At 36.9% G+C, this 23,155-nt stretch overlaps 1 protein-coding gene across 1 annotated transcript in view; it reads left to right on the top strand.

Moving 5' to 3' along the window:
• The window catches only part of DNAH8 (dynein axonemal heavy chain 8), a 223,098-nt gene that overhangs the window by 30,794 nt on the left and 169,149 nt on the right, over positions 1-23,155 (top strand). The window contains exons 8-17 of the mRNA XM_077754815.1: positions 26-172; positions 5,417-5,614; positions 11,409-11,485; positions 12,416-12,515; positions 13,129-13,248; positions 14,788-14,923; positions 18,353-18,540; positions 21,353-21,433; positions 21,842-21,958; positions 22,771-22,890. Coding sequence (XP_077610941.1) covers positions 26-172; positions 5,417-5,614; positions 11,409-11,485; positions 12,416-12,515; positions 13,129-13,248; positions 14,788-14,923; positions 18,353-18,540; positions 21,353-21,433; positions 21,842-21,958; positions 22,771-22,890 — 1,284 coding nt within the window. The remainder of the gene's footprint in view (positions 1-25; positions 173-5,416; positions 5,615-11,408; positions 11,486-12,415; positions 12,516-13,128; positions 13,249-14,787; positions 14,924-18,352; positions 18,541-21,352; positions 21,434-21,841; positions 21,959-22,770; positions 22,891-23,155) is intronic.

The following is a 23,155-nucleotide window of genomic DNA, read 5'->3' as shown; positions in this document are numbered from 1 at the left end:
ATCCCTTCTTTTAATTTTCTCATAGGATTGCATTTTCCTATTCAAGGAATATCAGACATCGTTTCATAAGACAAGGAAACAAATTTTAGAATCCTCAGGAGAAAAATCTTTTGAGGTTTCAGAAATGTATATATTTGGAAAATTTGAAGCTTTCTGCAANTTACAGAGCACTGTTGGGAGTTACTGACCTGGATCTCTTGTCTTGCTATTGATATGAATCATCTCCGATTACTTACAGATCACATTTTGGTATAACTTATTTTTCATTCCTGATGATGGCAAAGCTATTGCACACTTTCACCTCTCTCAAGACCTCAATTCTACCTCTATTTATAGACCTTGACCTTAGAAGACTCCATGTCTAATGATTAAATTAGGCTGAGGAAAAGTGTGTGGTGAAATACCTACAATACTTGGCAGAACCCAGTACTTGTATATCTGTATGTATAGACGTCTTCTCCTTCTAGACCAGTAAAAATGGCATATAGCTAAACATTATGTGGGTGATGCCTTTGCTGGGCAGATGTGGGTCAAATACTTTTGCACCTTTGATTCATGTATTAACACTAGCTGGAGAGGAGTGATATTTTTTGGGGGGTATAGGGAAGCCAATACCAGAGGCTTCTTGGAGTCAGCTTTTGAAACGTTTGTAAAGATATCATGTAGACATCCCTTCTCCTCCCCCATCAGTTTGCCAACTCCCTATGCCCTGGTAATACTTGGGATTCTGTTCATCATTTTTTTGAAAACTGGCGAGGACATTACACAGGCTGAATGGCGTCTTCTGGCTGTCTGGATGCCTAGTTTTCATTTGTAACCTCCTGATCCAGCCAGGATAGAAAAGTAGGGTCCTTCATAAATATTTGTGTGGGGCTGGCTTTTGTTTGTTTTTAAAGCAACTTTATTGAGATATAATTCACATACAGTACAATTCACCCATTCAAAGTGTACAAGTCAGTATTTTCTAATATTCACAGGGTTGCATAACCATTACCATAATATAATTTTAAAACATTTTTGTTTCCACTAAAAGAAACCCTGTCCATTAGCTATTACACCCTATTTTCCTCTTTATCTACTCCTACGTAGCCACTAATATACTTTCTATTTCTATAGATTTGCCTGTTCTGGGCATTTGATATAAATGGAATCATATAATATGTGGTCTTTTGTGAGTGGTTTCTTACAAAAATACTGTTTTCAAGGTTCATCCATGTTGTAGCATTATAGTTATTGCTGAATAATATAGCATTGTATGGATGCTACATTTTATTTATCTACTCATTAGTTGATGGGCATTTGGGTTGTTTCCACTTTTTGGCTATTACAAGTAATGCTGCTGCAAACATTTGTGTACGTGTTTTTGTGTGGATACATGTTGTCGTTTCTCTTGAGTGTATACATAGAATTGGAATTTCTGGGCCATATGGCAACTTTTTGAGGAACTGCCAAACTATCTTTCAAAACAGCTACATCATTTTATGTTTTCACCAGCACTGTATGAGGGTTTTGATTTCTCCACATCCTTGTCAACCTTTTGACATTTTGATGATGATTAATGATGTTGGAACATCTTTTAATTTGCTTATGGTCCATTTGTAATTTTTCTTTGGAGAAATTTATATTCAAATCCTTTGCATGTTTTTAATTTGGCTATTTGTATTTTATTGCTAAGTTGTAAGAGTTCTTTATATATTCTGGGTGTAGGTCCTTTATCAGATATTATTTGCAAATATTTTCTCCCATTCTGTGAGTTACCATTTCACTTTCTTGATAATGTCCTTTGAAGCACAATAGTTGTTTATTTTGATAAAGCCAAATTTATGAAATGTATTTGTTGTTGTTGTTTATGATTTTGGAGCCATATGTAGGGAACTATTGTATAGAGCTGTTTTGTGAGCAATAGGGATTTCTTGGGGGCAAATGTCCAATCAGAAGGATGTTGGCATGGGTCAGAGTAATAAATAGGCCCCATTGGTCAGACCCTGTTCCACAAAGATGCTTAATGTACTCAATGCACCATAGTGTAAACCTTGGAGTGGGTCCTGATTACCCTTAATTTTTCCAGGAGCTAGCACCCTTGTCAACAGTTTGGGTGTAGTTTTATACTTAGTAGAGTTCCAGGGCTGGACCTTAATGGTTAGCCTATTAGCAGTAAAGATCTTTGGTGGCAGGTCTAATGCTGGGTGTAATGGGCATCCATTCATGAAGTAGCAGCCCAGATATTCCTGATGCTAGAGGGAGTGGGTGGTCATGGCCAGCTGCACTAGCTACTTACCCTGTTCTACCTCTAGAGAAGCCCTGCCTCTATCTTAAGGACACAACTTCATGCCACAAGGGCTCAGCAACAGAGCTAATGCTGTACCACCCAGAGACCTTACCTAAAGTGCATCCCGATTGCTTGGTTATCCCAATTCCCCTGTACTAAGAATCCCTTAGATGACTGGCATCACTCCCATGTGTAACTGGTAGATATTGGTATCCAGATTTGCAAAGCTAGGGCTATAAAACTTACCCTGAAGCATGGCCAGGGTTTTGCATATTTTTCCAGAGGTGATTGGTGACTGAGCTGCCTGGATGGGCTTCCCCTGATGAGTGGGGCACAGTAGCAACCGCTGTTGGGCTACCTCTCTGAACTCTAAAATAGTAAAAGGGAGAGTGAGAAGAGCAAGCTAAATCAGAGCCTATTAGCTAAAGCTGAGATTCAGATGTCAGGTTGAATAAGTTCCAAAGTCACAGGACAGACAGGGCTGAGGTGGCATTGGAGAACTGAGACCTCAGACTTGGGCAGAAATGTTTAAGGAACAAGTGAGGAAACTTCTAATGTGTCTCTAGGTTGTACCTTCCTCGGGTAGATGGAGACTTGATGGTGCATTAAGTATTAGTTTGTCATAAAGAACCAGAATTAAGGAAGTACAGTATCTCCTTTGCTTCGTTTTCCTCTTCCTGCCATGTAAATTTTAGTGAATGTTGATGTTGCCCAGAGCCCTGTCTTTAGTTTTCTTTGCTTCTCACTCTAAACATTTGCGGGATAGAAGAGAAGGGACGGGAAGCTGGTATTTCTGGGGGTAGATTTAAGGAACTGGAGCTAGTAGGTGGGGTAGGGTGATGCTGAGATGAGGTAGCAAGTTGAGAACTGGAAAGGATGCCGAGGTTGGTGAACAGAGAAGGGATCACCAGTTGGATGTCAATACCGAGGGGTCGAAAGCCGATAAAGAGTGAGCTGGTGAAAAAGAAGAGGAAAAGCAAGCAGGAGTATGGTCGTGGCTGATCACGACGGGCTTTCATGTTGCTGCTCTGTGATGTTGGCGGTAGGAGACACACTGTCTGCGTTTGAAAGGCCCAACACGGGACTGACTGCTGTCTCTACCTTTTGGCCTCTCATCCACCCATGGATAAAATGGAAGATGTGTTAGTGACAGGAATTCCATCTTAGTCCCTGGCCCTTGGGACCAGGTGGCAGGGTAAGGGATAGCAAGAGGTCTTAGCAGTCTAGAAGGACACAGCAAGTGGGTTGTTTGAGTCCTTTGGTTTGTTTTTTAAAGTTTCTTTTTGTTTTGTAAGGCAAATGGACTGTATGTGTTGGTAGGAGAGCCAGGTATTTCTCATCTTTACATAGAGTATGTACAGTGTGCTGCAAATTACAGGGGGTTTGTATTTCCTCCAGTTTTGGGCTGGCTTCTAAGATGACACTGGTGTTTGGAAGTGTACAGAAATAGTGGTGTAAGAGTGACAGTTGCTCTGAGAATGGTCACCTGGGTTGCCATGTGCGGGGAGTTTCTGCGAATTCTGCTGGCTCAGTAGGAGGACCAGTACTGTTGTCTTCATGGTGTGTAGTATTTGGAGGAATCCCCCGAAAACTGATTCATTTTCTGTTTGGACATTGGACCAATGGGCCTGCCCTGGAGAGCTCTGAGCATTGTTCTCCAAAGCAGGAATCAAAGTGGGGAATCATTGATGAAGTTTAAGGAACTGAGTAGCCTGTAGATGTGAAGGACTTGTGTGTGTGTGTGTGTGTGTGTGTGTGTGTGTGAAGTTGGTGGTGTTGGTACATTGAGACGGAGGCAGCCATTTGTGCAGTAAAGTTGATTTTGAGGGTTTCTCAGGGCTCTTCATGGGACAGAAATGACTGCAGTTGTCTTCAGGCTTCTTGGGACTTCTGTTGCCTGAACTCAGGGTGAAAGGGAAAACAGATGTGGATTTCTGCTAGTCTTAAATTTCAGAATAGTGGTGAGGGCCAAAAGAATGGTAAAGTGTTTGTTTATTAAAAAATTTTTAATGTTTATTTTTGAGAGAGAGAGGGAGAAAGAGAGGAGAGGACAAGCAGGGGAGGGGCAGAGAGAGGGAGACACAGAAATTGAAGCAGGCTCCAGGCTCTCAGCTGTCAGCACAAGTCNGTTGTGAAGTACTTTTTGTGTGTGTGTGTGTGTGTGTGTGTGTGTGTGTGTGTGTGTGAAGTTGGTGGTGTTGGTACATTGAGACGGAGGCAGCCATTTGTGCAGTAAAGTTGATTTTGAGGGTTTCTCAGGGCTCTTCATGGGACAGAAATGACTGCAGTTGTCTTCAGGCTTCTTGGGACTTCTGTTGCCTGAACTCAGGGTGAAAGGGAAAACAGATGTGGATTTCTGCTAGTCTTAAATTTCAGAATAGTGGTGAGGGCCAAAAGAATGGTAAAGTGTTTGTTTATTAAAAAATTTTTAATGTTTATTTTTGAGAGAGAGAGGGAGAAAGAGAGGAGAGGACAAGCAGGGGAGGGGCAGAGAGAGGGAGACACAGAAATTGAAGCAGGCTCCAGGCTCTCAGCTGTCAGCACAAGTCTAATGCAGGGCTTGAACTCATGAACCACAAGATCATGACCTGAACCAAAGTCAGATGCTCAACTGACTGAGCCATCCAGGTACCCCAGAATGGTAAAGCTTTTGAATCTAGTGATCCAGTGAAATGATTTTCAGAAAATTCTCAAGAGCAGAAAAATAAAATTATTCAGACATCTGTCTTTTCTTCCTCCTCTTGAAATTCCCCCTCTTGAAAGGCAAAGTGATCAAAATCTGAGAAAGGTAGTAAACTCTCTCTGGACATGATAGAAATAGTCTAAGAGTTATAATGATTGGTGACAGAGATTTGTCTTCTATTTTATCTCCTCTGGTCTGGCTAGTTTTAGTTGAAGTATTCTAAGATCTGTTTATCGGTTTGTTTTTTATTTTTAGATTTTTATTTATTAAGAGATTTTATTTGTAAGTAATCTGTACACCCAACGTGAGGTTCAAACTCAACCCCGAGATCCAGAGTTGCATTCTCCTCGACTGAGCTGGCCAGGCATCCCTTGGTTTGTTTTTTAAATCAATGATTCATTAAAAGCTTATTCTAGGTAAGGGTGCTAATATCCATTTCTAAAATAACACTTTCTCTTTTTAAGATTACAGAAATGATAACTATTGTGCAGACATATTCAGCCTTGAATAATTCCACCATAGAGGGAATAGATATTATGGCAATAAAATTCAAAAATATATATCAAGGCGTTAAGAAAAAACAATATGACATTCTGGATCCAAGAAGGACTGAATTTGATACAGATTTCTTAGAGTTCATGACAAAAATCAATAGTTTGGAGGTAAGTGATTATACATACTTTTACTTTAGTAAAGCTGAAATGTAATCAATAGAACTGGAATTCACGTATCTACTATAAACGTTACTCTTGTATAATCGATCAGAACAATTTGCCAATATGAATAATTTTTTAACTAGTCCACAAAATATTTTTCATCTTCTTTTAAATAAAAAAATGAGCATATTCAGTAAAAGATATCAACGAGTAACCAGAAGCCCAAAGGGCTATTGTAGCTGGGGTTCAATATGTTTCTAGTTTGCATTAGAATTTGTATTCAATTATTACTGCTGTGCGGAGGAGGAGCCCATGTCAATTTTCCGGTCTAAGGGAAAGTGTGCCATCCTTATTATTTGTTTTAAATGTGAAAGATTTGAGGACAGATTAGAAAGATTGATTGCTCTCCCCTTGGACTTGCACTTTATGGGTACATTCTCTCTGCAACTTAGAGGACAGCTCTAAAGAAAACCTCATCCTGTTTGTCATAGCTTATGGGGTAGCAGAAGGATGAAGGGTACTTAAGAAAAATATGTCTGGTGAGACTGCAACATATTTCTCTCCCACCTTTTGGGCTTACGTGACCTCAGTTACTCTCTTAATCATAAAGTACTGTAAACCTAGGTTTAGCCCCAGGGAATGGTTTCTGCTTTGCTGCAGAATGTCCTGGAGATACAGAGAGGGACAAGAATCTGAATCTGAAACTCTTGCCATGATGGTGAAGAAAATTATATATATTTTCCTCATTTGCTTTTTAAAGATTCTTTAATAACTATATTAAGGTAATCTGGGCAATATAAATAAGAATGATCCTAAAATTTTAACAACATCCTTTCTTTTTGACAGATTTCCTTTCAGTTTTTGAAAGTCAGAATGTTTGAAACTAAGATATATTTTAGTTATTACTTATACTGTTTGGCTAGTTGGGCTTGGTGGAGTTTGCTACAAAAATGCCTTAGGAGTTATATTTTTATAGCAATAGAAATTTGTGTGTTTTGAAAAAAATATTGCTTATTTTTATGATTTATTTATTTTTATTATTGTTGTTTTTCATCTATGATAAGTGTACTCTTTAATCCCCATTACATATTTCCCCCATCCTCTCACCCACCTCCCCTCTGGTAACCATCATTTTGTTTTCTATAGTTAAGAGTCTGTTTCTTGGTTTGTCTCTGTTGTTTTTTTTTTTCCTTTGCTTGTTTGTTATGTTTCTTAAATTCCACATGTTAGTGGAATCATATGGTGTTTGTCTTTCTCTGGCAGACTTATTTTACTCAGCATTATGCTCTCTAACTCCATTCATGTTGTTGCAAATGGCGAGATTTCACTATTTTTATGGCTGAAAAATGTTCCATTGTGTATGTACCACACCTTCTTTATCCTTTCATCTATTGATGGCCACTTGGGCTGCTTCCATAGTTCAGCTATTGTAAATAATGCTGTAATACACATATCTTTTTGGGTTAGTGTTTTTGTATTTTGGGGGGGTAAATACCAGTAGTATGATTACTGGATCATAGGGTAGTTCTATTTTTAATTTTTTTTTTTTTACTTTTATTTTTTTTTAACGTTTTATTTATTTCTAGGAGAGAGAGAGAGACAGCGTGAGCAGGGGAGGGTCAGAGAGAGAGGGAGTCACAGACTGAAACAGGCTCCAGGCTCTGAGCTGGCAGTCAGCACAGAGCCCGACGCGGGGCTCGAACCCACGAACCGCGAGATCATGACCTAAGCGAAAGTCGGATGCTTAACCGACTAAGCCACCCAGGCGCCCCTATTTTTAATTTTTTAAGGAAGCTGCATACATTTTTTACAATGGCTCCACCAATTTACGTTCAGCAACAGTGCAAGAGGGTTCTAATGTCTTCACATCCTGGCCAACACTTGTTTCTTGTGTTTTGAATTTGGCCCTTCTGACGGGTGTGAGGTGATAGCTCATTGTGATTTTGATTTGCATTTCCCTGATGATGAGTGATGTTGAGTATCTTTTCATGTGTCTGTTGGCCATCTAGATATTTTCTTTGGAGAAATGCCCATTTTTAAACTGGATTATTTGTTTTTGGATCAGTTCTTCATATATTTCGGATACTAACCTTTTATTGGATGTGTCATTTGCAAATATCTTTTCCCATTCAATAGGTTGCCTTTTAGTTTTGTTCATTGTTTCCTTTGCTGGGCAGAAGTTTTTTAGTTTGATGTAATCCCAATAGTTTACTTTTGTTTTTATTTCCCTTGCCTCAGGAGACATATCTAGAAAAATATTACTACAGCCAATGTTAGAGATATTATTGCCTGTGCTCTCTTCAAGGACTTTTATGGTTTCAGGTCTCACATTTAGGCCTTTAATCCATTTTGAGTTTATTTTTGTGTATTGGGAAAGGAAGTGGCCCAGTTTCATCCTACACGTTGCTGTACAGTTTTCTCAACACCATTTGTTGAAGAGACTGTCATTTTCCCGTTGTATATTCATTCTCCCTTTGTCAAAGATTAATTGACCTTATACTTGTGGGTTTATTTCTGGGTTTTCTGTTCTATTCCATTGTTCCACTATCTCTTTTGATGCCAGTACAATACTATTTTAATTACGACCTCTTTGTAATATAACTTGAAATCTGGAATTGTGATACCTCCAGTTTTTTCCTTTTCAAAGATTGCTTTGCCTATTCAGGGTTTTTTTGGTTCCATACAAACTTTAAGGTTTGTTCTAGCTCTGTGAAAAATGCTCTTGGTCTTTTGATAAGGTTGATTTAAATTTGTAGATTGCTTTGGGTAGTATAGACATTTTAACAATATTTCTTCTTCTAATCCTTGAGCATGGAATGTCTTTCCATTTCTTTGCGTAGTCTTCAATTTCTTTCATCAGTGTTTTATAATTTTCAGAGTACAGGTCTTTCACTTCTTTGGTTAAATTTATTCCTAGATATTTTATTGGTTTTGGTACAATTGTAAATAGGATTGTTTTCTTAATTGCACTGTCTGCTGCTTCATTATTGGTATAAAGGAATGCAACAAATTTCTGTGCGTTGATTTTGTATCTTGCAACTTTACTGAATTTACTTATCAGTTCTAGTAGTGTGTGTGTGTGTGTGTGTGTGTGTGTGTGTGTGTGGTCTTTAAGGTTTTCTATATATAGTATCATGTCATCTGCAAATAGTGAGAATTTTACTTCTCCCTTAGAAAATTGAATGCTTTTTATTTCTTTATGTTATCTAATTGCTGTGGCAAAGACTTTCAGTTCAATGTTGAATTAAAGTGGTGAGAGTGGACTTGTTCCTGACCTTAGGGGTAAAGCTGTCAGTTTTTCACCATTGAGTATGATGTGGTCTGTGTGTTTTTCATATAAGGCCTTAATTATGTTGACATATGTTCCCTCTAGGCCTACTTTGCAGAGGTTGTTTTTTTTTTTTTAATCGTAAATGGATGTTGTACTTTGTTAAATGCTTTTTCTGCATCTATTGAAATGTCATATGGTTTTTATCATTTTTCTTATTGATGTGATGCATCATGTCGATTGTTTTGCAAGTATTAAACCATGCTTGCATCCATGAAATTGATCCTACTTGATTGTGGTGAATGATTTTTTAAATATAACATTGGATTCGGTTTGCTAATATTTTGTTGAGGATTTTACATCTATATTCATGAGAGATGTGGCTTGTAGTTCTCTCTTTGTGTGTGTGTGTGTGTGTGTGTGTGTGTGTGGTATCTTTATCTGGTTTTGGTATCAGGGTGATACTGGCCTCTAGAAGGAATTGGAAGTTTTTCTTCCATTTGTATTTTTTGGAAAAGTTTGAGAAGAATAAGTATTAACCCTTCTTTAAATGTTTGGTAGAATTAATCTGTGAAGCTGTCTGATCCTGGGCATTTCTTTGTTGGGAGATTTTTGATTATTGATTGAATTTCATTGCTGGTAATTGGTCTGTTCATATTTTCTTTCTCTTGTTACTTTAGTTTGGGTAGGTTATATGTTTCTAGGAATTTATCCATTTCTTCTGAGTTGTCCAATTTGTTGGCATATAGGTTTTCATAATATTCTGTAATAATTGTTTATATTTCTCTGGTTTTGGTTGTTATCTCTCCTTTTTCATTAGTAATTTTTTTATTTGAATCTTCTCTCTCTCTTTTTTAATTAGTCTTTATCAATTTTGTTGATATTTTCAAAGAATCAGCTCCTGGTTTCATTGATCTCTTCGATTGTTTTTAGTTTATATATCATTTATTTCTGCTCTAATCTATATTATTTCCTTCCTTTTTCTGGGTTCGAGTTTTGTTTATTCTTTATCTAGCTCCTTTCACTGCAAGGTTAGGTTGTTTATTTGAGATTTTTCTTGCTCCTTGAGGTAGACCTCTGTTGCTAGAAACTCCCCTGTTAGAACTAATTTTGGTGTATCTTATATTTTTATGATTTATTAATAAAGACTATAAATCATAAAAGCTTTTCCTGTGGTCTTAGATACAAATTTTAGCTCTCAGTAAATTTAGAGGTCATCTTAAATTTTTAATATTTTGGGGGCTCAGTCAGTTGAACATCTGACTTCGGCTCAGGTCATGATCTCACATTTTTTGGGTTCAAGCCCTGTATCAGATTCTGTGCTGACAGCTCAGAGCCTAGAGCTTGCTTTGGATTCTGTGTCTCTCTCTCTGCCCATCCCCTGCTCACATTGTGTGTGTGTGCTTGTGTGTATGTGTGTGTCTCAAAAAAAAAAGTTTAAACTTTAAAAAATATTTTCAAAAATGTGTCAGTGTGAAATTTTTCTTCCTTTCCTAAATTCTGATTAATATACATGGCCTATATTAGTAGACCATAACATTTTATAAGTGAGAGTAATTTGCAAAGGGTACTTCAGTTCCATCATTTAAGTACCAGGAGTTAGGAGTTCATTGCTAGGGATGGTGGGAATCTTGGAAAAGTACTTTATTCTTCTTGTTCTTCCTTAATGTCACAAAGAGGATTCTGAGAACAGTAGGGCTGGGAAATGACACTTGTTGACCTTGTGGGTCTATATGTCATTACATTGCTCTCCCAATATGCTTGGAAATTTAAATGTCCCAAGAAATATGCTTGGTAAGGGACATTCACTTCTTTTATAAATCTCTAGGTCAGTCATATCCCACAAATAATGATCAGCAAATGGAAACCTCATATGTAATTTTAATTTTTTTTAGTATCAGTAATAGTTAATAGTTAAATAATAGTTAAAAGAAGCAAGTGAAATTAATTTTAGTAATACGCTTTTCCCAACCCAATGTAGTTCACAATATTAGCATTTTAACATGTCACCAAGATAAAAACCATTGAGAGGCACCTGGGTGACTCGATCAGTTGAATATCTGATTTCAGCTTAGGTCATGATCTCATGGTTCAAGAGTTCTAGCCCCACATCGGCCTCACTGCTGTCAGCACAGAGCCCACTTTGGATCCTCTGTCCTTCCCCCTGCCATTCCCTCGCTTGTGCTCTCTCTCTCAAAAATGATAAAAAAAATATATTTAAAAATGATTTTAAAAATTTAAGATAAAAATCATTGAGACATTTTACATTCTATTTTGTGTGTATGTGTGTTAAGTCTTTGAAATCTAGTGTGTATTTTACTCTCAGAGCATATCTCACTTCAACATAGTGACATTTCAAGTGCTTAGTAACCACATGTGGCCTCCAGACTGGACAGTGCAGTTCTAGATGCTTAGATGGCAGGTATGTTTAAGGCAATTTTGATTCTATAGGAAAATCATTAATTGTTGTTAAACAAAAATAATCTCTCCCTAATGCCCTCAAATCAATTGAATATTAATATTTTCTTTTAGATACAAATACAGGCATTTATGAACAGTACTTTTGGAAAAATCTTATCTTCTCAGCAGGCCCTTCAACTTCTTCAAAGGTATTTATAATGCATTAAGCAATAAAGTTTCTAGGTGAGATAACTTTATATTTTAAAATACAATTTCAAAGAAGATATTTTTGGAAACCTCTCCTCTGTAAACTTTAAGACTTATAAACACTAATCTTTCAATTACCATTAAATAGACTGGTACAAATTTGAAATATAGTATGATATTTCTCATTGCATGTTTTGAAGCAGAAAGTCTTCCAATAAGAAAATGAAATTATTTCACATGATTTTTCCTCCAGCTATGTAATATATTTGAAGTTAATTTCATAGATGTTATTGGAAAGGGAACAAATAATATTTAATTCTGCATACTGCAAGGATTCCTAAGAGTGAAATTATCTAAGAGTAGTAGATCCTCAAACTTCTCATTTTCCCTCCAGAGTGTTCCTGCTGCTTCCTTTTCCTCTATTCCTGACAGTGGTGTTCTCTTAAAGGACAGGGCAGCCTGGACTAGAAGCCATTTTCTTTGAGCTCAGGGAAGACTCATGGCCCATGTTAGGGATCCTTTGGGAATGTTCCCCTGAAAGCCAGTGCATCTGATTTGGGCCTAGCTTTGCTATATAGCTCCACATCTCTATAATGTTGGATTATACCAGTGAGATCTTACCTCATGAGACTACTGAAAGAGTCAAAACAGACATAAAATGATTTTGACAAATGATAGTGCTGTACAGATACATGGCAGCACCATTGTCTATTTGATTTCTCTGTCTCTGTATGTTTCTGTCTGTTTCTCTTTTTACCCATAGTACACTGGTGTGAATTCACTCTATTATCAGGCCATTACTATCCTAGTACTTCCTGTGCATCACTTAGAGTGTTTGTCAAATGAGTGAATGAATGGGTCTTTAGGATGGCACCAATTCTTAAGTATGTTTCTCATTGATTTTTAATTATTCACCCTCAATTTGCTTTCAGATTTCAGAAGCTGAACATCCCATGTCTTCAGTTAGAAATACACCATACCATTGAGCATATTCTCCAGTATTATGTGGCTGAACTTGAAGCTACTAAGAAGGCAAGGGTCATGTTTATGAAGAGAGTGCTACTTTAGTACAAAAAGAGAAGTATTCAAAGTATTTGCCCTTATTCTCTTGTGCCAAGCTTTTCAAAATGACCCTTTCATTGCTAAGTACCTCTGATGTGCCTGCCTATATGTGGGAAGGTATTGACACTATATGTCACTGGACAGCCATATTTATATCCCTATGCTCTTAAGAACAGGTTTTTTTTTGTTTGGGTTTGGTTTTTGGTGTTTTTTGTAACAGCATTATAGTGTGTATAGGAAAGCCCATTTAAGTTAATATTTCTGTGTATAGAAATATGGGCCCTGGAGAATATTGTGACAGATATAATGTAGCTTATTGCTCCCTTATTTGAATATCTCCTTAAAATTTGGGATAAAATACAGAAGAAATATACATGTAATGGGAAATAAGGGTTTAGAGAGAATTAAATGTCATATATTGAAAACATCATAGTTTCTGAGCCATGGATGATCTCCGAAGTGCATTTACATATTTATTGACTAGCTCCTATACATAAAACATGTGAATGCAAATGTAGTGAATATCTTTTGCCTCTTCCATTGTATTGAATTTTAAACATCAATACTGTGTCTTTAATTCCAGCTTTATCATTCTCAGAAAGATGACCCCCCTCTTGCTCGAAACATGCCCCCTATAGCAGGAAAAATACTTTGGGTGAGGCAGCTCTATCGCCGGATAAGTGAGCCCATCAACTATTTCTTTGTAAGCCAATAATTACATTTATAGCATGAGAATTACGGGAGTTTTAATATAAGACATATATTTTATCCTATAATGTTTGTGTCCAATAAAGTAGTGAGAGCTAATTCTTTCACTGGCAAAAAAAAATTAGTTTATAAATATGCTTGAGGGTGACTAAGCCCATTCCTTCATGTTGGGTAGATAAGCCCAATTATAGTTAATATCTAAGGGGGAGAATCTTATAACTTCATGACTTTCAGTAATATAGGATACTTTATCAAGGCTTTTAAAGAGTCATTGTTTTGAAAATAATAAAATAGAGGCATAATCCTGAAGCTTATTCCTATGTGTGGACAGATAGGTCATTGACATGTATTAGTGAAAGTGAAGACACTCTTAGAGAGTATATTCCTTTAAAAAATGTTTTTTAATGTTTGTCTATTTTTGAGGGGGAGAGAGAGAGAGAGAGAACAAGCAGGGGAGGGACAGAGAGAGAAAGAAGGACACACAGATTTCGAAGCAGGCTCCAGCGTCTAAGCTGTCAGCACAAAGCCTGATGTGGGGCTCGAACTCATGAAGTGCATAATCATGACCTGAGCCAAAGTCAGATGCTTAACCAACTGAGCCACCCAGGTGCCACAGAGAGTATATGCCTGCATAAGAATTGAGATCTAGAACACAGTATAATGGAGTACATGCATTCTCTGTGTCCTTAAGATTATTAGATTTCTGAAAAATCCCAGGATACTCTTGGGCCCTATTGTCATTCTGAAATTGCCAGTTTGTCTTGTCTTTGTTTTTTGTCTGATTTGGTTTGGTTTTGTAAGGAGACAGGGTAACAAAGAAGAGTTGGCTTGCTTAGGGTGGCATCTTGTGCCTAAATACAGAACAAAATAAATACCAAAAATAGTCTTGTGAGTAATTTTAGTATTTAAGCATTCTTGAATATTAAGTTTTTGTTGTTTCTGTTTGGCTGCTATCATTTATTTTACTGTTCTCACTATTTGTAAAAGATTAAAACCCTGGCCTTAGAAAAGAGGCCAGGACGGGGACTCCATTGCTAATTGACTCTGCAGTGAGATTGCTGTGTTTTTGACATCTGTGAGTCAAAACATAAAGCTTTCAGTCTTTACATAAAAATTTGGTTTTTGTCCTTTGATATACAGTTACTTTTTTTTTGAATACTGGAATTTGGGGATTTTCCCTGATATTCATTCACAGCTCAAGGAAAATCAGTCTACTGTATCTTGTTCAAAAAAGTGGGGAGGGAATAGAGAATTGAAAGCAGAGACTCTCTGGCTGGCTGTAAGGCTAGAGACCTCTCTTTCTTCCTAAGTCCTTTATTTCCTTTTCCAATTTTCCCTTTCCATTGGTAATGTTTCTCTACTTCCATCTACTTCCATACTTTGTATGGCTTTCCTCCCCTGTTTTACTCTGAGGCAAAATCCAAGTTGCTAGCATAATTATTTGATGACATTTTAAGTACCAACAACTTTATGATTTGAATACAAAAACAATCAGTCTTTTAATTACAAATGTTTTTTTCCCTTAAAAAAACAGAAACACTCAGAAATTTTGTCAAGTACAGAAGGTAAAGCTGTCATTCGTCAGTATAACAAAATTTCCTATGTTCTGGTGGAATTCGAGGTGGTCTATCACACAGCCTGGGTCAGAGAGATCTCGCAGTTACAGTATGGTGTGTATAAGATCATGCGGTGACACTAAGGAGGGGGTGTGAGATTTTGAATGAATTCATGGTTCTGGAAAATTTTTACAGCCGTTTTGTGCAACATTATGATAATGTTATACATTACAACGATCCTAATATGACCCCCAAATTTAGCTTTGGGGATGATATAGTTATGTCTTTTTAAATACAGTTATTTCTTACAGTTATTAAATAATATTCTGATTTTATAAGCAACAGTTGCCATCACCTTAAAGTTGATATACTTAGATTGTGACTTCCCACTAAGAAACAGTATTTAAAAGTAAATTTGGAGACTATTCAAAGATAGCTATCCATAGATTCAGGGAAGTTTTCATTTTCCATTTTATCATGTTACACATTCAAATCTTAGTCCCAATCAGGGGAGAAAGAATTGTACTTTGCTTTTTTTCTTCCTTCCTTCCTCCCTTCCTTCCTTCCTTCTCCTTTCCTCCCTCACTTCTTTTCTTTCTTTTTCTATAACAGAATTTAACTTCACTTTGAGCTTCAGTAGATTCACAGTACTAGGGCTCTGTCTAGGTACCTCTGAGAGGTGCCGAGGCATCCGGCAGAGTTCACTTTGGGGCAGGGGAGGGCTGATTTAAGCCATCATCTATCCATGCTGGCATCATCTGGGGTGTTGTTACTGTGTGGGCTAATTGTCGGTCAGTTCAGTTTCCTGCTTTGTCCCATCTTAACCTTAAGCTTTATCCATAACCTTGATGGAGCCTTGACTATAGTCCCTGATGGAAAGGTCTCTCCTTCCCATACCAGGATCCCCACTCCAGCAGGATCCAGAATTGCAAGCACAGGAAACACAAATCCTGCAGTTGGGTCACTGGAAGTGATGGTTCGAGGAGCCACTCTCTTCTGCCTCTTGGTTCCTGACCCATATATTTTAGCTGTTGAAAACACATCACCATTAAAAGCTTTTGATTCATTCATGCCTGCATCCCGGAGGATGGGGCCCCAACCCTGTAGGCTGTCTTCCCCACCTGGCACCTTAGTTTAGCTTTTAATAAGCCACTCATAGCAGGCCAACTGTTTCTGGGTAATGAGTATGGTAGGACCATATGGGTCCTAAAGAGAGTCAGCTAAGGAGCAATACTCTCAAAGGGGCATTAAGAGAAACTTAAAATTCACATTCTGGAAAAGGGCAGAAGAGAACTGTTAACTGAAGAATGGAGCATGTACTATTTTGCTTCTACAATACCATACCATACCCATTTCTACTTTTCTTTTTCCTGATGGTTTTCCCTCTTATTGGCACATGTTCAAAAACAAGTTCACCACTTACTTGTTCCATAAAGCTCCTCCCTGTTCTCCCTGTTCTTCCTCCTCCAGAGTCCTCTATATGCTTTATCTGCTGCTCTTTCTCATGACACTTATTGCTTTATGGATCTGTCTTATCTCCCCTACGCATTCCAAGGATGCTCTCTATGTCTCTTTCATCTTTGTGTCCTTTAAATAACAGTGATGGTAAATAAATAAATAAATAAATAACAGTGATAGCTGATACCTATATTGTCCTTACCATGTTCCAGGCTTCGTCAAAGCACCTTCTAAGCCTCATGGCGACCCCATGAGGAACTATAATTATCCTTGTTTTATAGAAGAGGAAACTGAGGTACTGAGAGATTAAGTCCCTTGCACAAGATCATCACACAGCTAGGATATGACAAAGCTGGGATTTAAATCTGCCTTTTCCTAGTGGAAATGAATTGCTCTCCAAGGCTTCTCGTTATATTGATGTGGCTATATTTAACAATATAGGAACTCGGAATAATAATTGGGGACCTGGTGTTGGCCTCTTTTAGATGGTTGCTCTATAAAGTTTAATGAAATGTCACTCAGTCCGGAGCTGACTTCCTGGCTGTCATTATTCTTAGTGGTCTTGCTGACCATTTTGTCCTTTCAAGAAAGCTTAGTACAGCCTTAAGGAAGATAGATTTCATTAGATGAACGTTCCAAGGTTATTTTGGAATTTACTTGGGAGGATCAATGATTTCAGGCCCTATTTATTTTTTATTTTTTATTTTTTTCACTTTGAAATCAACTTTAATTTGCATTTAGAGCCAACTTTCATACATTTCATGCTTTTTTTCCCCTTTTCTAAAAAAATGGTTTATTGTCAAGTTGGTTTCCATATAACACCCAGTGCTCATCCCCACAAGTGCCTGTCACCCCCCTTCCTTCCCACTACACCCCCCTCAGCCCTCAGTTTGTTCTCTACATTCAAGAGTCCCTCATGGTTTGCCTCCCTCCCTCTCCCCCACTATTTCCCCCCTTCTTCTCCCCCATGGTCCTCTGTTAAGTTCCTCCTAATCCTCCTATATGTGCAAACATATGGTATCTGTCCTTCGTTGCCTGACTTATTTCTCTCAGCATAACACCCTCAAGTTCCATCCATATTGCTACACATGGCCAGATTTCATCCTTTCTCATTTCAGGCCCAATTTAAAAAAGATTCCACAAATTAGGTAAAATTTTTAGTTGAAATCCTTATGCAACCAGCAGCCTTAAGAACCATCTTCAGACTAATTGGTGAATAAAAGTCAACTGACTTCAAGGGGACATACAGGCTATTTTATTTTACTAGAAATTCAATGCACTCACATTCTATGAAATCATGTGAGGCTTGGAAGATATATAGGAAATTCTCATGGTACTAGTGTTTGTTAATATAAGGTATAATTTAAGCTAGCACATACTCATCTTGAAGTGTACTATTATTATGCCTCTAGAAATAATTCATGTTAGGATAACATGTAAGCTATGGCTACTCACCACTAACTGGGATTATATAATTCAATTCATAATAAAAAGCATACCTGAAAATTCCTATGTATATGAAGGATATTCAGGCAGTAGTTTAGGTGTAGCCTAAAATAAATCTTCCTCGACATCCTAGAAGTTTACAGTGCCATGGTGTTTAATAAATATTAATTACTGATATTGAGCTTAGTTACCAGAAATTCAAGATGGAGGCTTAATTCAGATAAACCTCTTTAGAGAAGCAGTTTGGGGTTGCGGGAAAGAGTTTGTCATATGAGGTGTGTCATATTTTCCAGTTTTCTTGCTGGAGTTAAATCACCATTAAAATAAACTATATTGCATTATAGCTGCCTTAGACCCATTCACAAAAGTATTGCAGTTCATAGCATGAAGGCTATCTGTTCTTTGTCCATTTTTATCTCTCTGGATCTGATTGTATGGCTTTGCAGACACTCTGCATTTGTTTATCTGTTTTGAGCACTGACCGCATGTTAGATGCTATGCCTTAGCACCTACGATATCCAAAACTATTTATTGTTCTATTAAGAAGTCAGTACCCAGTAGAGAGGACAGGCATGTAAACATGGCTGGAAGCAGAAGAGAAATCCAGAAAAACTAATGCCAATAATCATTTATTTGTAGCTCTACAAGCCACACTTTTTGTGAGACACCCAGAGACAGGGAAGTTGCTGGTTAATTTCGATCCCAAAATTTTGGAGGTTGTTCGGGAAACTAAGTGCATGATAAAAATGAAGCTGGATGTGCCAGAACAGGCAAAGAGATTGCTAAAAATGGAGAGTAAATTGAAAGCAGATAAATTGCATTTGCAGGTAAGATAGATTATATTTTTAAATTATTTTTGAGGGAGTTTTTTGCTTTGGTAAAAGAAAAATATATCATTCGAGTTGTGCTGATGTGATACTGAGGGGAAATTTGTTACTATGTTGATTCTTCATTTTTTTCAGTCTTATTGAGGTGCAGTTGACAAAATTGTAAGATACTTAAAGTGTGCATCACGATGATCTGATATACATATACAATGTGAAAGTATCCCTGTCATCTAATTAACGCATTCATTACCTCATATATATATGTGCATATATATTATATATATTTGTTTCTTTTCAGTGAGAATGTTTAAGTTCTACTCTTTTAGTAAAATTCGATTATATGATATAGTGTTATCAGTTACAGCCACCATGTTATTCATCAGAGCCTCAGTCCTTATTCATCTTATAGCTAAATGATTGTACCCTTTTACCAAACTCTTCCTATTCCCTCACCACCTCCAGCTCCTGGCAACCACTTTTCTGCTGTTTTTATAAGTTCAGGTTTTTAATTTTTTTAAATTAAAAACATTTTTTAATGTTTATTATTGAAAGAGAGAGAGAGAGAGAGACAGAGACAGAGTGTGAGCAGTGGAAGGGCAGAGAGAGAGGGAGGCACAGAATCCAAAGCAGGCTCCAGGCTCTGTCAGAGCAGAGCCTGATGCGGGGCTCGAACTCACAAACTGTGAGATCATGACCTGAGCTGAAGTCAGACACTTAACTGACTGAGCCACCCAGCCTTCCCCAAATTCAGCTTTTTTTAGATTCCACATATAAGTGGCATCAAACAGTATTGGTCTTTCTCTGTCTGCTTATTTCACTTAACATAATGCCTTCAAGGTTTATCCATATTGTTGCAGGTAGCAGGATGTCTTTCTTTCTCATGGCTAAGTTAATAGTCCATTGCATATATATATATATCATATTTCCTTCTTTTTTAAAAAAAATTTTAATGTTTTATTTATTTTTGAGAGAGAGAGAGAGAGAGAGACAGTGTGAGCAGGGGAGGATCAGAGAGAGAATCCGAAATAGGCTCCAGGCTCTGAGCTAGCTGTCAGCACAGAGCCCGACGCGGGGCTCGAACCCACGAACTGTGAGATCATGACCTGAGCCGAAGTCGGAAGCGTAACTGACTGAGTCACCCAGGTGCCCCATATACCATATTTTCTTTATACATTCATTTATTGATGGATGTTTCCGTATCTTGGCTATTGTAAATAATATGGGAGTCCAGATATCTCTTTGAGACACTGATGTGGGAATTGCTATATGGTATTTTTATTTTAATTTTTTTGAGGAAACTCCATATTGTTTTTCATAGTGGCTGCACCATTTTTACATCCACACCAACAGTATACACGTGTTTCCTTTTCTCCATATCCTGGCCAGCATTTGTTATCTCTTGGGTTTTTTGTTTGTTTTGACAGGTGTGAGATACCATCTCACTGTGGTTTTGATTTGTATTTCCCAGACAGTTAGTGATATTGACTACCTTTTCATTTATCTGTTGGCTATTTGTGTGTCTTCTTTGGAAAAATGTCTATTCAGTTCCTTTGCACGTGTTTCAACTGGATTGTTGTTTTGTTTTTGTTTTTCTTTTTACTGTTGAGTGTATCTATTTCAGACAGTAACTCTTTGTCAATATATGATTTGTAAATATCTTCTCCCATTCCATAGGCTGCCTTTTCATTTTGTTGATGATTTCCTTTGCTGTGCAGAAGGTTTTCACTTTGATGTAGTCCCACTTGTTTATTTTTGCTTTTGTTGCTTATGCTGCTGGTTAATCCAAAAATCATTGCCAAGATAGCTGTCAAAGAGCTTATCCCCATGTTTTCTTTTTAGAGTTTTACTGTTTCAGGTCTAAAATTTAAGTATTTAACCATTTTGAGTTTATTGCTGTGTGTATATTATAAGATAGGTGCCCAGTTTCATTCTTTAGCATGTGACGGTCTACTTTTCCCAATACTATGTATTGAGGAGACTGTCCTTTCCTCATTGTGTATTTTTGGCTCCTTTGTATATTCTTGCTTCTTTGTAAATTAATTGACCATATGTGCAGGGATTTATTTCTGGGCACCCTACTTTTTTCCTTTGTTTATTCTTTATTTTATTTTAAATTTCAATATAGTTAACATTCTATGTTACATTCCCTTGTTTCTTGATAGCATTAAAATACTGATGTGCAAACCGAAGACTGGGAACAGAAAATGTGGAAAGGAGTTGATAACTTTGAAACTATTAAGTAAACATTGAAACAGCTTGATATTATTAATTTGGGGAAGAATTAACTGGAATCCCTTTTTCACATCACACCCTACAATAAATTTTGAAGTGGTCAAAAACTGATCATTACGGTTCATCTCTAAAAATATCTAAAAGAAAATATATAAGCCTATTAATTCTGATTGTGCATACATTAATTTTGATTCAAGAAAACAAGTGTGGCATCAATAATAAGCATGTTTTAATGTGTCAGAAGACAAGGAACAGAAAGGGGCAAAACTTAATGAGAGACATCTTGAAAAGATAGTTATTCATGCTATTTAAAATTGCATAAATAGAGAAAGGTAATTAAATAATAAATACGAAAAATACAACTCTAGAAATCTCCACTGCCTTGCTGTTTAATGGAGACACTAAAGTAATTTATAGGTGAGGAAAAGGTATGGTAAATTAATATAAACTTAGGTGAGCAGCCTTAATCTTGGCAAGACTATGAGGAAACAGGGTATAATGAAAACTTCCTGGTATGAATCAAAATATGACTTGCTTTAAAATAAATTACAGTAAAACATACCATTTTGACTTTCAACAGGGTCTTCTGCAGTATTATGATGAGTTATGTCTGGAAGTGCCTTCTGTGTTTGTCAATCTGATGGCCCCGAAAATGAAAAAGGTTGGTAGTGCCAAAGGTTTTATATTGATTTCCCTGTTGTTTAAAATTAGATTCCCGTTCCACAGATTATGGATTTTAGAACATCTATTCTTGCCTAGATCTGCTATCTTTCTAGTTCAACATTATAGCTCTATTTCTCCTATAGAATGATTTTTTGTCAACAAGTTTTGTTGCTGTTGAAAAACAACTAAATCTAAATAATGAGCACTTTCTAAGAATCCATGATTCTTCATAGACAGCCAAAGGTGATTAAAAAACAAAGTCACCTTTACCAAGTATAATGAAGAGAAATATAATTAAGGAAATATAACCTATAGTATTTCCAGGTAATAAAAAGAAACTTTTAAATAAATGCAAATGCTCTTGTTAATCATGGAAGCTGCTATGTTTTTTTTTTTCTTTTTCTAGGTGGAAACTGTGTTGAGGCAAGGGCTCACAATATTAACATGGTCATCTTTAACATTAGAAAGCTTCTTTCAAGAAGTTGACTCAGTTTTAGATATGTTCAATCAACTTTTAAAGAAGGTACGATAGATACATTTTTTTAAACTACATACATTAATACTCAGGCTATAAGTAATAATTTGCTTATCTATGAAAGCCATTTAGGGGTGTGACTTTTAACTAAAAGGATATCTATTGAGTAAAAAAAATAATGCTTTATATTTCTCTAACTGCTCTAAGGCTTTTTCATGTAGGGTTTCCTTGTTGTCTCTCAATTACTTGACTTCAATATGTTAAAATGGTAGTTCAACTCCACAGTGTAATTTAGAAAATGGGGATAATTGTAGACCATGGAAGATGGCAAAATGGAGTGCTTAAATATTAATACATCTAATGTTAGTTAGATGAGGCATTCACCTAATGGAGATTGTCTATTGATTTCTGACATCTTTTCTCCATAGAACATGTATACCTTCTTAGATATCCTTTTCTCTGATGACAGCAGGGTCAATAGACAAAACTCAGAGGCTTGAGAGTCAGATAAACGTAGGTACTATGATCTGCCTTTTGCTGGCTATGTGTTCCTTCCCAGGTTACTTTACTTAACTGAGCCTTTGTTTCTTTAGCTGTAAAAACTTGGATAGTAATGAATCATGGGCTAGAATAAAGATTAAAAGAGATAATGCATATCATATCATGGCACGTGTTGCTGTTCTATAAAACTTTACTTCCACATCAAGCTTTCTTTGAAAAATGTATTCCTCCAATTTCCACCAGATTATGCTTGGCTCAGGCCCCAAGTTTCTAGATATAGCACTCTAAATTATTTTATAACTCAAGTACATTTTGGATGAAAGAAGAGTTTTCCTCTCCATGTTTTTTCTTCTTGGTAGATCAATGACTTGTGCGAAATGCATATTGATACAGTTCTAAAGGAGATAGCCAAAACGGTGTTAATTTCCCTGCCTGAAAGTGGTGCCACCAAAGTAGAAGATATGTTGACACTCAATGAGGTATGCATTTATGTGTTCTATTTTAATCATAGAAATACTGGCTCATATACCTAAAATGTGAATTTATAATCTAAAAGTGGAAATCTCTGTCAGTAGTATATAGACATCGTAGCTTTTGTGGAAAGCCTCAGATTCAAAGACTTATAAGGCTTCAACAACTCAAATCCATGGCCACACCCTAGATAGGATCTTACTAACATCCTCAACCTCATTCTGGGGTTTCCTGGGTTTGTCAGTGGTTTACTGCTCTTCCTCCTCTGTGTTT

The sequence above is a fragment of the Crocuta crocuta genome, unplaced genomic scaffold (assembly GCF_008692635.1).
Source record: "Crocuta crocuta isolate KB4526 unplaced genomic scaffold, BGI_CrCroc_1.0 scaffold132, whole genome shotgun sequence".
NCBI lineage: Eukaryota > Metazoa > Chordata > Mammalia > Carnivora > Hyaenidae > Crocuta > Crocuta crocuta.
Note: the sequence above shows the minus strand (reverse complement) of the source record. Positions and strands in the feature narration are given on the sequence as shown.